Raw genomic sequence first — 12,829 nt, 5'->3', positions numbered from 1 at the left:
CATGGACCTCCATCTACCTAATCCCCAGGGCCACTGAAGCTGGGCTAACACACCCCAATTTATAGACACAAACTGAGGCACAGGTGCACCCAGGCCTTCTCAATAAATGGAGAGACCTGTACGCTGATGTGGTGTCAACATGGCTCGTGGAGAGGAAGGCTTCTCCATCCACATAGAGGTGAGCCGTGGAATCTGAAAGCAAGATCACCACCCTGGCTTGGAGTGCACAGGCTGGGACAGCACAGGACAGACAGGGAGGGGGATCCAGGCCAGGGCCGGAACAGCACCAAGTCACAATCCTGCTTTCTTAAGCATTTGTTTTGGCTACAGTGTGTTACACAATTGTCTTTCCTTGGAGGATCCTGCACTGGGTGGTGAGCGAGTCTCTGGACCTGCCTGGATCAGATCTGGGCATGAGCTCAACACGTGAGTGACTTCTACCAGCTTCAGTCTCCCATGCTGGAGAAGAGCTGAGTGTGCTTCCTGTGGAGCTCTGTGAGTTCTGAGGAGTCCGCAGGTGGGGCCTGCTCTCACCTTCCAGCTACTCGGAAAGACACTGCCTGTATCAGTCATCACAACAAAGGTCAGGGACTGAAATGTTGTCATTGTTCTGTGTGGTCCCAAACATGGAAACATCTAGAACGTTTATGGCAAATCTTTACTTGAGTTCTTGGGATTAGAACTCAGGTTCTCAAGTTTGTACAAGTGCTCTTGCCAACCTGGCCACCTCCCTATTCCCGGCCTTAAAAAAATTTTTTTTAAATACCGTGGAGTGACATTCTGTGATGGCATGTGTTGTATTTCATCATTCATGCATTCGCTTCCTAATGGACTTCTGTTCATGGAATATTGGTGCAAATCCTAAATTTCCATGTTGAGATTCTCCTCCCCAAAGGCCCCAAAGTGATGGTGTGGGAAGTAGGGCCACTGGGACCCTTGAGGGTAGGATTAGCACCCTTATTGAGGGGTTCCTTATTGTGTGAGGACACAGTGAGAAAGGAGCATCTATGTACCAGGACCTAGCATCCCCACAGGACCTGGATCTGGGATGTCCAGCCTTCAGGCCATGCAAGGAAATGGTGTATGCTCCCTAGAGTGTCCCCTATGGTACTGTTATTCCCAGCAGGGGAGACACTTGCCCAGTTATGGCTCAGAGCTGGGTTCTCAGGGAGCTGAAGAGTCTGGGGACTCCCCATGCTGAACCTCCAGTGCAGACAATGGAAACCCTGCATTTTCACATGGGTCACTGGGACCCTACCTACTCAATAAAAAGTTCAGCTCATGACCCACCACTGTCCTTTTGATCTCAGCAGACAGTCACAGTATAACTCTTCAAATGTCCCCTTCCAGCTTGAGGTGATGGGGTCCAGTCTGGGACAACATCATCAAACCTCAGGCTCAAATCTGATATGTCATTCAGCACTCCCTCCAGCCCCTGCCACTGGGCAGAAATCGCCGTCCTTTGTTCTGTGTGAAACTGACAGGCGATTAAGGCCGGTGATTATTCTATAATGTCAGAAAATTGATGGCGGCAAGCAGCTAAATGGGCTCAAAGTTGCTCAACGTGACATTTCATTCCAAGCTTTAAGATGTCAGACATCGCAGGCAGGAGCCGTCGGAAGCCGGGATTGCTGAGCCCACGCCACTGAGGCAAAGATTAAAAAGCAGTTTTAAAGATGAAAACAGCAGTTCTGGGGGGACACTGAGCCCCACTCCTTACTGCAGCCAGCGGGAACAGTCCCGCAGGCCTGCCATTGTGTGGAGCTAGGAACAGCTGGAATGCAGGAAAAGGCCTCCATGGAGGGAGGGATATGGGGAGAACTAATCCTTCAGAGGGTAATGAACGGGTAATTGATGAGGGATTTGAGATCTCCTAACGGCCCTTGACAGCTCGCCGTGCAAAGGGCCTGGGATGGGTTTTCCTACGATTTCCACTGCCTCCCACAGCTCTCTTCTGCAGGCCCCTTCTTGCTTCTTTCCTTTCGACATAAGCTTCCTTTATCTGAAGGAAGGCCTCACTGGAGGGGGTTGGCTTTTCTCTCTCTTTTTTCTTTCTCTCAAGTGGGAAGGTGTGGAGTGAGCCAGCCCTTGCTTCTTTACTTGATGGACAGGCACACAATGGAGGCATGCTGGTGAGACCCCAGCCTCAGGAGAATGGAAGCTCCTGGCTGTTCTTCCTCAGGCCTGGTAGCGCTTTGAAGGTGCAGAGTAACAGGGTCTCAGAGAGGAGGCTGACAAACTCTCACCACTCTGGCTGAAGCAAAGAAATCCTGAGGAGACTCATGTGCCCCTCCCTTCGGCCATCAGACTGTTCAAACAATGGACTCCAAGGCACTGGAATTTTCCCAGGAGTCTCACGCTGGGGAAGGGAAAGGCTGAAGCCTGGTGCCAGCCAGAGGGGGAGCTTGTCTCCCACAGAGATCTCACAGAGTTCTGAGAACTTGTCAGACCACCTTACAGGAGAGACTGGAGCTGACAGTGATGGGTCAGTGATGGGCAGGACCACACCTTGACCAGGACTGCTTAGGAATGCACACCTCCTGCCCTCTGTTTAAGCCTGAACCTCATGTCTGGACCCTGAGGACAGACTTGGGAGTCTGTGGACCTCTTTGTCCCTCTTGCCAATGTGGCAGCACTGAATGACGCCTCTGTCTGCTTTTCACTGTCACTTAGCTGTTTAATTGACTTGTTGAGGACAGTGGCTGAGCCTGGCTGGTTAGGGCCACCTGGGCCCAGGCTCTGGACCTGACAGTTCTGGGAAAAGTAGATGTTCAGTGAGGAGTGGTTCACTGGCTGCCCCACCACATACATACATGCATTTAATGAGAAGAGTACATGCTGGGCAACTCCTGCCTGTGTGTCCTCACTACCAGCTTAGGACACACATCTGCTTTCCCAGGTGGGCACCTTGCAGGGGCTAGGAGAGCATTTAAGTATCCAGTTACAAGCAGAGCCCTTACTTGGACCTTAGAGGTAGACAGTCAGACAGGCAGACAGGCAGATAGACAGGCAGACAGGCAGATACAGGCAGACAGTCAGACAGTCAGACAGGCAGATACAGGCAGATAGACAGGCAGACAGGCAGATACAGGCAGACAGTCAGACAGGCAGATACAGGCAGATAGACAGGCAGACAGGCAGACAGACAGGCAGCGGAGCTGTCATCAATCTCTTAGACTGTGTGATCGCCAGCAAATCATTTAACCTTTCTGTGCTTCAGAGCCCTCATTAGAGATCACACACACACACACACACACACACACACACACACACACACACACACACACTTCCTACTGTCACACAGTTGTTAGGGGGCAGCTGGGATGAAACCCCCGAGCTGCTATGTATGCCACCAGGCCAGTGAGCTAAGCTGGCCCAAAGTGACTAATCTGGCACTGTGCTCTATGTGTGTGCTGGGGATCCGGGGAAGGGGGGTGTCACTGCAGGGCTGCCCTAGGCGAGCAGGGTGTGCTCCAGCCTGGGGCAGCAGTAAGGGGGCAGGAATGAGGGGCAGTGTCAGAGAGATAGACAGTGGCCAAAATATGCAGTCTGTATGGCCATGACGGCACACACCCCTGATCCTAAGGCACAGGAGGCAGAGGCAAAAGGATTAGGAGTTCAAGGCCATCACTGGCTATACAGCAGGTCTAAGGCCAATGTGAAACCCTGTATTTGAAAAAAAAAAATCAAAAGAAAGAAGAGAAAAGAAAAAAGACACCAGGCCCTGCCTTCTCTGGAACGTGACACAGAGTGGGCGCCACAGGTTTGCACAGGTAGGATGGATGGCTCTGTATACACGGGAGAGTCCATGATAGTGGGTGTGTCACAGGCTACTTGTGACAGGACTTCATCCACTGTGAGTGAATACTTTCCACCCTCAAGGTAAGGCCATGTGGGTGGAACTTGGGTGAGGACCCTTCAAGAGCCTTTAGGCCTGGGGCACAGCTCAGTGGACAGATCCTATGCATAACCCTTATGAAGCTGGCTGCAAGAGGCACCAGTTCCAGCTCTAGCCCAGGCACCAAAACACAAACAAAGAAACAAATTCAGGGTCTGCTCAGGGAGGCTGTGGCTTCCATCTTTGGGCTGCAGCCAAGCTGCTGTCTCCCGAGATCTCAGGAAGGATTAAGCTCAAATGAAGTGTGGGGTCACACAAACACCTCCTCTCCAGAGGAGGCGTCTCTCCTGCTAGAGAAGACCTCACCCTAGGGGCTGCCATTCGAACTTGGAGGGGGGCTGAGGCTCCAGAGGTCCCCCTTCCACCTTCCTTCCTAGAATTCTCCAGGAAGGGACTTCATTGTCACACACAGCCAGCCACAGGGCAGCTCCTCCCAAGGTGGGCGGCAGTGTACCATGTGAATGTGACACCTAGCCACTGTCCTCCACTGCAGCTGAGTCCCTCCTGACCAATCCCTGCAGAACTTTCTCTGCCATTTATGGCCTGTGACTCAAGTGTAAGCCAGGAAAACATCCATGACACGGTGACCCACAGTGCTGGCTTCTGAGTCCTCTTAACAAGAACATGACGTTCTTTAGAGCAGGTCCCTGCTGGCCTCTCTAAGATCCCCTGACATGCTCCCACCCATTTCCTGCAGCAGCAGGCTCTTTCAGTGTCCTGCACCTCACCCCCAGGGCCTTTGCACATACTGTTTCCTTGGAATCCTGGTTGTTAAGACTGAAGAGCATTGAACACATCTGGGCTTGCTTCCTGTGGTTTCTGAGATGATGAATACTTGGCAGCACCCCTGAAACACTGACTGATAAGCCTTTTAAGAGACTGTGACAGCCCCAAAGCCCCAGTGGTCATCCTGTCAATGCCCCCAAAGTTCTGAAGTTGCAGGCACACACACAGTCAGTCACACCCACTTTTTTTTTTTTTAACAGAGATCCTGGGGATTTGAACTCAGATCCTCATGCTTGCACAGCAAGAACTCTTACCTAATGAGCCATTTCCCAAGCTCCACTCTGTTCATCAGTAGCAGCAACCATTTACAGAAGGCTGGCTCTTTGTGGAACATGGGCTGAGACTGTGCCCACGGCCCGCCTCCTCTCATCATAGGCCCGGCTTACAGACAGATGGGGAGCTGAGCTTGGAGCCTGGAGTCAGAGTCAAGTCCCTAGGGGTGTAAACACACTGGGCACTCAGGGGCTGGAGAGGCAGCGCTGAGTAACCTGCCCTCCACGCTGACTCTCACCCGCTGTGTATCTCAGCACTGCTGCACGCACACCTGCCTCCCAACCACATAGGTCAGGCCAACCCTGGGCTGCTGCTGCAGGGCATCAGCACCAAGGGAAAACCCTCAGACTGGGACCTGCCAGCAGAGGGGAGGTGGGCTGTCTGCGATCCAGGGAGACAGGAGGTTCCGCTTCACCTTTAACAGCTTTTCCCTGTCAGTAAGGTGTTTGTCTGATCATCACAGGCCAAGGCCGCATAGACAGGGAAGGGACCCAGAATTACCACAGGCCATGAGCCTCTTGCTCTATGATGGCTTCCCACATTCCCACTGGGCACAGCCTAGAGAGTCCAAGGCTGTCCTGACCCTTGTTCCTGCCCTGCAACCAGTCAGCCAGGTGAGACTGAGGAGGTAAGGTGGGGCCTTTCTGACTCAAGTGCCAGCTCCAGAGCCTTCCACCTCTTCCAGGCAGCCCTCTTGTATTACCTTCCTCAGGTCACCTGACCCTTCATTCCCCATGTCATTTCCTACCAGCTGGGAGCCCTGGAGGTGCATGCTCAGAACCTGCCGCCAGGGTGGGAATCAGAGCTGCCCCGGTGTGAACCCTGTATCCCCTGCTGGCAAGCCTGTGGAAAGTCCTGCTTGCAAAGGAGGGACCTGTCTCATTGGCTGTCAAAATCATCTATGGAGGGCTGGGGAGCTGGCTCTGGGGTAAAGATTTTGCTGTAAAGCATGAGGACCCGAATTCAACCCCGACAACCTATGTAAAAGCTGGGTGCTGTGGCATGTACTTGTTTCTTTCTTTTTTTTTTTTTTTTGGTTTTTCGAGACAGGGTTTCTCTGTGTAGCTTTGCGCCTTTCCTGGAACTCACTTTGGAGACCAGGCTGGCCTCGAACTCACAGAGATCCGCCCGTCTCTGCCTCCCGAGTGCTGGGATTAAAGGCGTGAGCCACCACCGCCCGGCTATGGCATGCACTTGTAATCCCAGTGCTGGGGAGGTAGGGATAAGACGGTTCCCTGGAGTTCCCTGGCAGCTCGTCCAGCATTATTTGGTGAGTTCCAGGTCAGGAAGAGATACAGTCTCCAAAAACACAAAGTGGGGCTAGTGAGAAGGCTCAGTGGGCAAAGACACCTGCCACCAAACCTGACAATCCAAGTGACCCTTGGGGCCCACATGATGGAAGGAGAGAACCAACTCCTGAATATTGTTCTCTGACCGCCACACACATGCCGAGGCTCATGTGCAATCCTCTACATGCATACAAAATAAATAAATAAATGAATAATAGATAAAATGCAATAAAAACCTTAAACAAAGACAGTGGACAGCCCCTGAAGATCAACATGTGAGCTTGACCTCTGGCCTCCACATACACGCACACACACACACACACACACACACACACACACACACACACACACACACACCATCATCATCGTCATTATCATCATCATCATCATCACCATAATTGTATCATTATCATCTGTAGACACACAACAGCCACACTTCCCAGCCTAGCTTGTCTCCAAAGCTGGAGTCTGGGCCCCAGACTGTGGCGGCTGAGATTGGAGTCTCTGTGGGGAACAGCCTCTTGTCTCTGCCTCTGATCAGGCTCAGGCTTGAGGGTTGCAGATTTGATTTGGCCGTTGCTGCTCAGAGCTGGGTGACCTCAAACAACTCGTGACCCTCTGGGTGACAATCTACATGCAGGGTTTCTCAGAGCCTGGGCTACACTGACCTCTTTCGGCCAGGTCAGAAGAGCTGTGCTCATGCCGGACATAGTGCAGACCTGTGGTCATCAGGCACACTATGGGACCCACCTTCACACTCAGTATACAGACTCTGTGGACCATCGCACTCAGTGTCAGCAGAGAATGTTCCTGCCCCTGCCATGTGGGTGGTCTGAATGGAAGGATCCACTTACCCCAGAGGGCCATAAACACGGAGAAGAAGACCGTGGCCGGGTTGTCGAAGAGGTGGCTGGCACGGGCCGTGGCGCAGGCCGAGCTCATCTTCCAGTAGCTGCAGGTCTTGTCACACAGGGGACACATGGTGATATTGTGTCTCTGGTCACACATCTCCATGCTGCAAGACAGAGGTGGCCTCAGGTTGCCAAGTGGCCTCAAATCCTCAAGTTATAGTCTCCTTCCCGGAGGCCATGGAGGGTGGCCCTGGTAGTCACAGTCAAGGCCTGTTGGCTAGCTGCGGCCACTCTGTCCCCACTCCCTGCCACAAGCTTCACAGGCATATGACCCATGCCTAACCACGAGTTTCAGGGCCTCAGGCTCCTTTCAAGTCCCCGATGCTGTCCGACTTAAGCTGTCGTGGTTTGGGGGAAGGGCCCTGGATCTTCACCTTTAACAGAACCCTGATGTAGCCCGTTCTAAAAACACCTGCCCGTGTCCATATTCTTCTTGAGGCAGAAAGAGGCACCAGAGTGTCCCCTCTGGGGTGAGCCTTGGATGGTCACACCTGAGGTCAACACTCCTGACTCCCTGATAGCCCAGGATCCCCAGCCAGCCTTCCTACTGTCCCCAGGACCTGTCGAAGCTGTGCTACATGCATGGAGGCTAGCTCTTTGTGCGGTCAGGCTTGGAAGCCCAAGGGAGGGATGGAGTGAACTGCAGCCAGGAGGCCCTCACTGTGGCCAGTCCCATGCTGGGTGACTCTCTGGTAGCACTGGGCATCGTGCCATGACCCTCACAGGGCATACGGGGGCAGCTAAAAAGGTGGAGAAAGGGTGCCCAGGACTCCTCTCTGTGGGTGGGTAGTCTCAAAGGAGCACACCCCCAAGCTTCCAGGTCCCCAGGCACCCCCAGGGGCTCACTCAAGAAACAGAGGAAGCTTCAGGGACAGCAGGGCCTGGTCAGTGGCGCGCACAGGCTCAGCTGGGTTCTGAGACAATGTGAGGAGCTTTGAGCCCAGAGCGCCCTGCCCTCCCCTACTCATGCTAACACACCCTGAAATTTACAAGCCATCAACAGAAGAGGAGGAGCCTCATCACTACGCTGTGTGGTGTTCCCTGACCTGGGGGCTATCACACTACAGTCCCACCTTCATAGGTGGAGCAGGAGCTCAGAGAAGAAAACTAAATTCCTTAGGGCCTCACAGCAAGGTGGGACTTAAACCCCAGTCTCTGAATAGGAGCCCTGTGCTTGGAATGGTTCCCAGGGTCACAGTCCCCAGCTGAGGTCAGGCGTCTAGGCTGTATTCTTTACAGTCCTGAGTTCTGTGACCATGGTCAAGACCTCTAGCTTCAGGCTCAACATTTCTGGAAAATGAGGAGAGGGGCAGGAATACTGCCCTCTAGCCACAGCTGTCCTGAACCCTCTCCTTCCTTCGAACTTGGACCTGACCCTCATCTATAAATAGACGCACAGGCTGGAGACCTCACTCCCAGGGGTCAGATGACTATCTGGGAGAAAGCTGAAGTGGGTGTTTTTGCCTTTTTTTTTCTTCTTCAGATTTCTGGATCCACATGACCTGGTATACATACTTGTGCTGGCTCTCAGGGACCTTCCTCTGTGCCCAAGGCAGAGGACACCAGCTCCATTGTCTTCGTATGCATCAAGGGTGCTGGTCACTCACCACAGATGCAAAGATGAAGACAGGCTAACTGTAACTGCCCAAGACAGTGGTTCTGGAGGACCTGGGGAGAGGTGATGTACACACGCACGTGTAGGAGAGGGGTGGGCACCCCGGAGAGAAGAGCCATGTGCTCTGGAGCCTGAGGCTCTGAAGTCTCAGCTCTGGCGTGTGTGACCATGCAGTCTTGGGAAGGGTGCCGAGTCCTGCTGCCTCAGTTTCCCAGTCTACCTAGGCGAGCTGAGTATAAGGGGCACAACGCTGTTGGATTGCTGGGACGGTGAGGCCAGAGGACTAGCATGTGTATGGCTCTTTCAAGGTGCACCTCAGTCCCAATGTGGCCACTGCTATCGTCATCTTCCTGGGGCCTTAAATTAACACAATGTCACCAGATGCCCAGGAACTGGTCCTTCAGGGCCCATCTCCTCTCATTGAGATAGATGAGCAGGCAAGACTCCAGTTGTGACTGGTCTGGTCTGAGTGCCCTCTCCCTAGGAACTGGTGGGTGGAAGGCCATTCCTGCTATATCAGTATGCATCTTAGGATCATGCTGTCTATTTGGCCCAAGACTGGGGGAGGCTAGAGGGCCCGAGGAGTGGCCTCAGGCACAGGGTGTGCCAAGGCACAGTTCCACCTGCCTGCCTGCCGATGAGTCTTATGGCTTGTCTGAGTGGTGTTATACCCTCCTGCCCCACCTCCACCCCTGCACGCCAGCCTCAGCTTCCAATACAAATGCCAGCAGCCAGACAAAAGCCCTTTTTCTGGGGGCCTTAAACTCAGCCAAAATCAAGAAACACAGCCTGAAGGTCCAGTACTCAGAGAGGAGAGGTAGTACAGAGTCACTGGCCACCACTTCCCTGAGACCTCAGCCTGGCCTAATGGACTCCAGGGGGGACTTTTGTGCCTCTGGCTGCCGTGCAAGATGAACTGGGGCAGAGGCCAGGGCCGGACAGGCCTGGGCATTGGCTTTGTCTCTGCCGCCAGATGATTACTGTTTGCCTTTCTGACCATGTGACTTAAGGAGACTGAGCTGCCAGGGTAAAAAACCTTGGTGCCCTCTCTTGGGAGTCCACACCCTGAGCCGGCAGAACCCTTTCTACTCAGGGACGTTACAGGGGACATCCCTGTTCCACTTCCAGCTTCTTACAAGCTTTGAGCTCCGGCAGCTGACAACCAGGCATTTTTGTCCATCCTCTCAGTAAATCCCAGCATGCATTGCATTATCCTGGCATCATAAAACCAGGATGTTATCCATGTATTATTATTGTGTTGTATTATCCATGTATTGTATTATTCATGCGGACACAGGGACAGGCTTTCTCTAGTTTGAGACTGAGGGAACCTGGGAGGGAATTTGGGGGAAAGGAGTAGCAGTTGCCTTATCCACATGTTAAAACATCTTGGAAGAGACTGGAGAGATGGCTCAGTGGTTAAGAACACCGGCTGATCTTCCAGCACCCATGTGGCAGTTCACAACCATCTTTAACTCCAGCTCCAGGAGGCTCTGTTGCCCTCTCCTGGCCTCTGTGGGTACTACACACACATGGTATACACACACACACATAGATTCAGATAATACACTCATACACATAAAATTAAAATAAAACATCACAGAGGCAAAATTGGCCAGACATGGTCTTTCTGGTCTGACAAGACCCCACCTCCTCCCCAGCTGACAGACACAGGGTTCTCTACTGATCAGAAGCAGTGACGATGCTCCAGTCCACAGACCCATGGCAGAGGCACAGTGCTGAGAAGGTCCTGCAGCTGGTCATGGGGGTGGGAGCTCAGATCTTCTGTCAGTCTCAGAACATGGGTGCCCCTCAGCATCGTGTCTCCCATAGAACGCAGGGTTGGTGCCTACCTGGGGATGTTTTCGTCCACAGTGGCACATCCGTAGAGGAAGACAATGACACCCACGATCGAGGCAGGGATGAGCATCTGGGTGTAGGCACCAAGCCAGGCAAAGTACAGGCCAACCTTTTCACCAAAGTATTTCCTATGCCGAGAAACAAAGGGATGCACTCACACTCTAGACCACGGGGACATATTATGTCCCCCTGGCAATGAACAACTCCAATTGGACCACTGAATCTCCTGCCTGAGAGTTGGAAAGTGAGACTCTAGGACACCTCATCAGGTTTGGGGTGCTCTCCTTCCTTTGTATACGCTCCTACTTACTGCAAATGCTCTACCACTGAACTAGCCCTAAAATAGTCATATATTCTCTCCCTCTCCCCCCTTCTCTCTCTCTCTCTCTCTCTCTCTCTCTCTCTCTCTCTCTCTCTCTCTCTCTCTCTCCATCTCTTGTAGCCCAGGCTGGCCTCCTCTAGCTCAATATACAGTTGAGGATGACCTTGAACTTGTGATTCTCCTTTTTTCATCTTCCAAGCACTGGGATTACAGGTGTGCATTGCCATGCCTGGCTTACTCTGTGCTGAGGATTGGATCTAGGTCTACAGGCATGCTAGGCAAGCACTTTACCAGCTGGGCTGAATCTCCAGCCTCCCCTGTCTTTCAGAGATTGGGTTTTTCTCTTTGGCTCAGGCTGGCTTTGGCTCACTATACAGCCCAGGTTGACCTTAAAATCCTGATCTTCCTGCCTCAGCCTCCCAAATATCGGGATTACATGTGTGTGTCACCAGGTTTGACTCTGCCTCTCCTCTGTGCCCCGGGGAAGGGTTCACTTCTGTTTGTGAAGCCTTCACTGGTGATCCAGGTGCGTTCCCATGGCCATGGGTTCCACCCCAAACCCCATTCAGTATAAGCAACAAATGAAACTTGGTCAGAGGCACCAAGTAAACTAAGCATCCTCCCACAGAGTCTGCTGGCCCTCCAGGGCTGACATGTATTGTCACCATTCACACCTCATCTACAAGCTCCCACAGGACTTGAAGCCCCGCTGGCTGACCATCCTGCCAGCTTCCCAGACTGTCCTGCGGGCTCCCTCAGACCTGGTTACAAATTCTCACACATTGAGGCAGATTCTTCTTCCCTTCCACACCCCAAAGCAGGTGATCTCAGCAGATGTCCTGCTGGCCACGCTGAGGAGGAGTCAAGGGGAGGCAGTGGGAGTGGCCAACGCTGGTCGTCCAGTAGACGTGACTAGGCCGCATCACCACCGCGCCTGAGCTGTCTGGCTTCCCGGAGACCCAATGGCCCACTCAGCCTTCAAGGACAAACAGGTTCCCAGGTGGCTGGATATCAGGAGCAGTTGACATGCCCAGGGACTTTACCATCCAGACACGGCCTTGAGTCTCGCTTCACACAGACACCTCCCAAGAGGCCAGGTGCCTCCACTCACCTGACCAGGTCAATGGGCTGGTATTTGTAGAAGACCCCATAGCTTGCCCACTCCTCATACAGGAGCTGGAGAGAGGAAAGAATGAGAAAGAAGTTGGTGGAGGGTCACACACTGATGCTACTCCCTGGAGGAGCTTCAGGGTTTCAGTCAGCCTCTCCATCATTCATTCATTCATTCATTCATTCACTCACTAAACAAATACTTAGAGAATGCCAGGGAGGGAACTGGCATTCTGGATTCAGGTGGGGATGGGAAAGATGCTTCTAGAAGGTTATGGAATCTCAGCTTTTCATGACTGGATTGGGAATTCATCTATGACATCTGACAGAAAGAGGTCACTAGGGTCAGATACCAAATCGTTTATTATCTAAACCATCAGTGTTCAAGCAGAGACACAAACAGCAAAATTGAAAAAAAAAAATCTCCTGGCATACAGAGATAGCACAAGGTTCATCTCCCGAGACAAGCTCCTGATTAACACCTGTCATGAAACAAAAGAGACCAGGGCCAGCCAGATTGCTCAGCAGTAAAGGTGCTTGTCACCAAGCTTGGCAACCTGAATTTGATCCCCAGAACCCACATGATAGAAGAGTACTGATTCCTATAAGTTGTCTTCTGATCTCAACACATGTACACACACACACACACACACACACACACACACACACACACACACACACACTCACAGACACACACACATAAACACACACTCACACACGGTATGGGGGTGTGTGGGAACCATTGGTTAAAACAACCCCAAGTGT

The 12,829-nt window shown here is 52.5% G+C and overlaps 1 protein-coding gene across 5 annotated transcripts in view; it reads right to left on the bottom strand.

Moving 5' to 3' along the window:
- The window catches only part of Ano1 (anoctamin 1), a 157,789-nt gene that overhangs the window by 43,711 nt on the left and 101,249 nt on the right, over window positions 1-12,829 (bottom strand). For all 5 annotated transcript variants that reach the window (XM_052712291.1, XM_052712294.1, XM_052712293.1 and 2 more), the window contains 3 exons: window positions 12,066-12,130; window positions 10,626-10,760; window positions 7,101-7,261 (listed from right to left, as the gene is read on the bottom strand). In XM_052712291.1, coding sequence (XP_052568251.1) covers window positions 7,101-7,261; window positions 10,626-10,760; window positions 12,066-12,130 — 361 coding nt within the window. The remainder of the gene's footprint in view (window positions 1-7,100; window positions 7,262-10,625; window positions 10,761-12,065; window positions 12,131-12,829) is intronic.

Source organism: Peromyscus californicus, unplaced genomic scaffold (genome assembly GCF_007827085.1).
Source record: "Peromyscus californicus insignis strain IS unplaced genomic scaffold, ASM782708v3 Scaffold_4__1_contigs__length_199733344, whole genome shotgun sequence".
NCBI lineage: Eukaryota > Metazoa > Chordata > Mammalia > Rodentia > Cricetidae > Peromyscus > Peromyscus californicus.
This window is presented reverse-complemented; position numbering and strand designations above follow the sequence as displayed.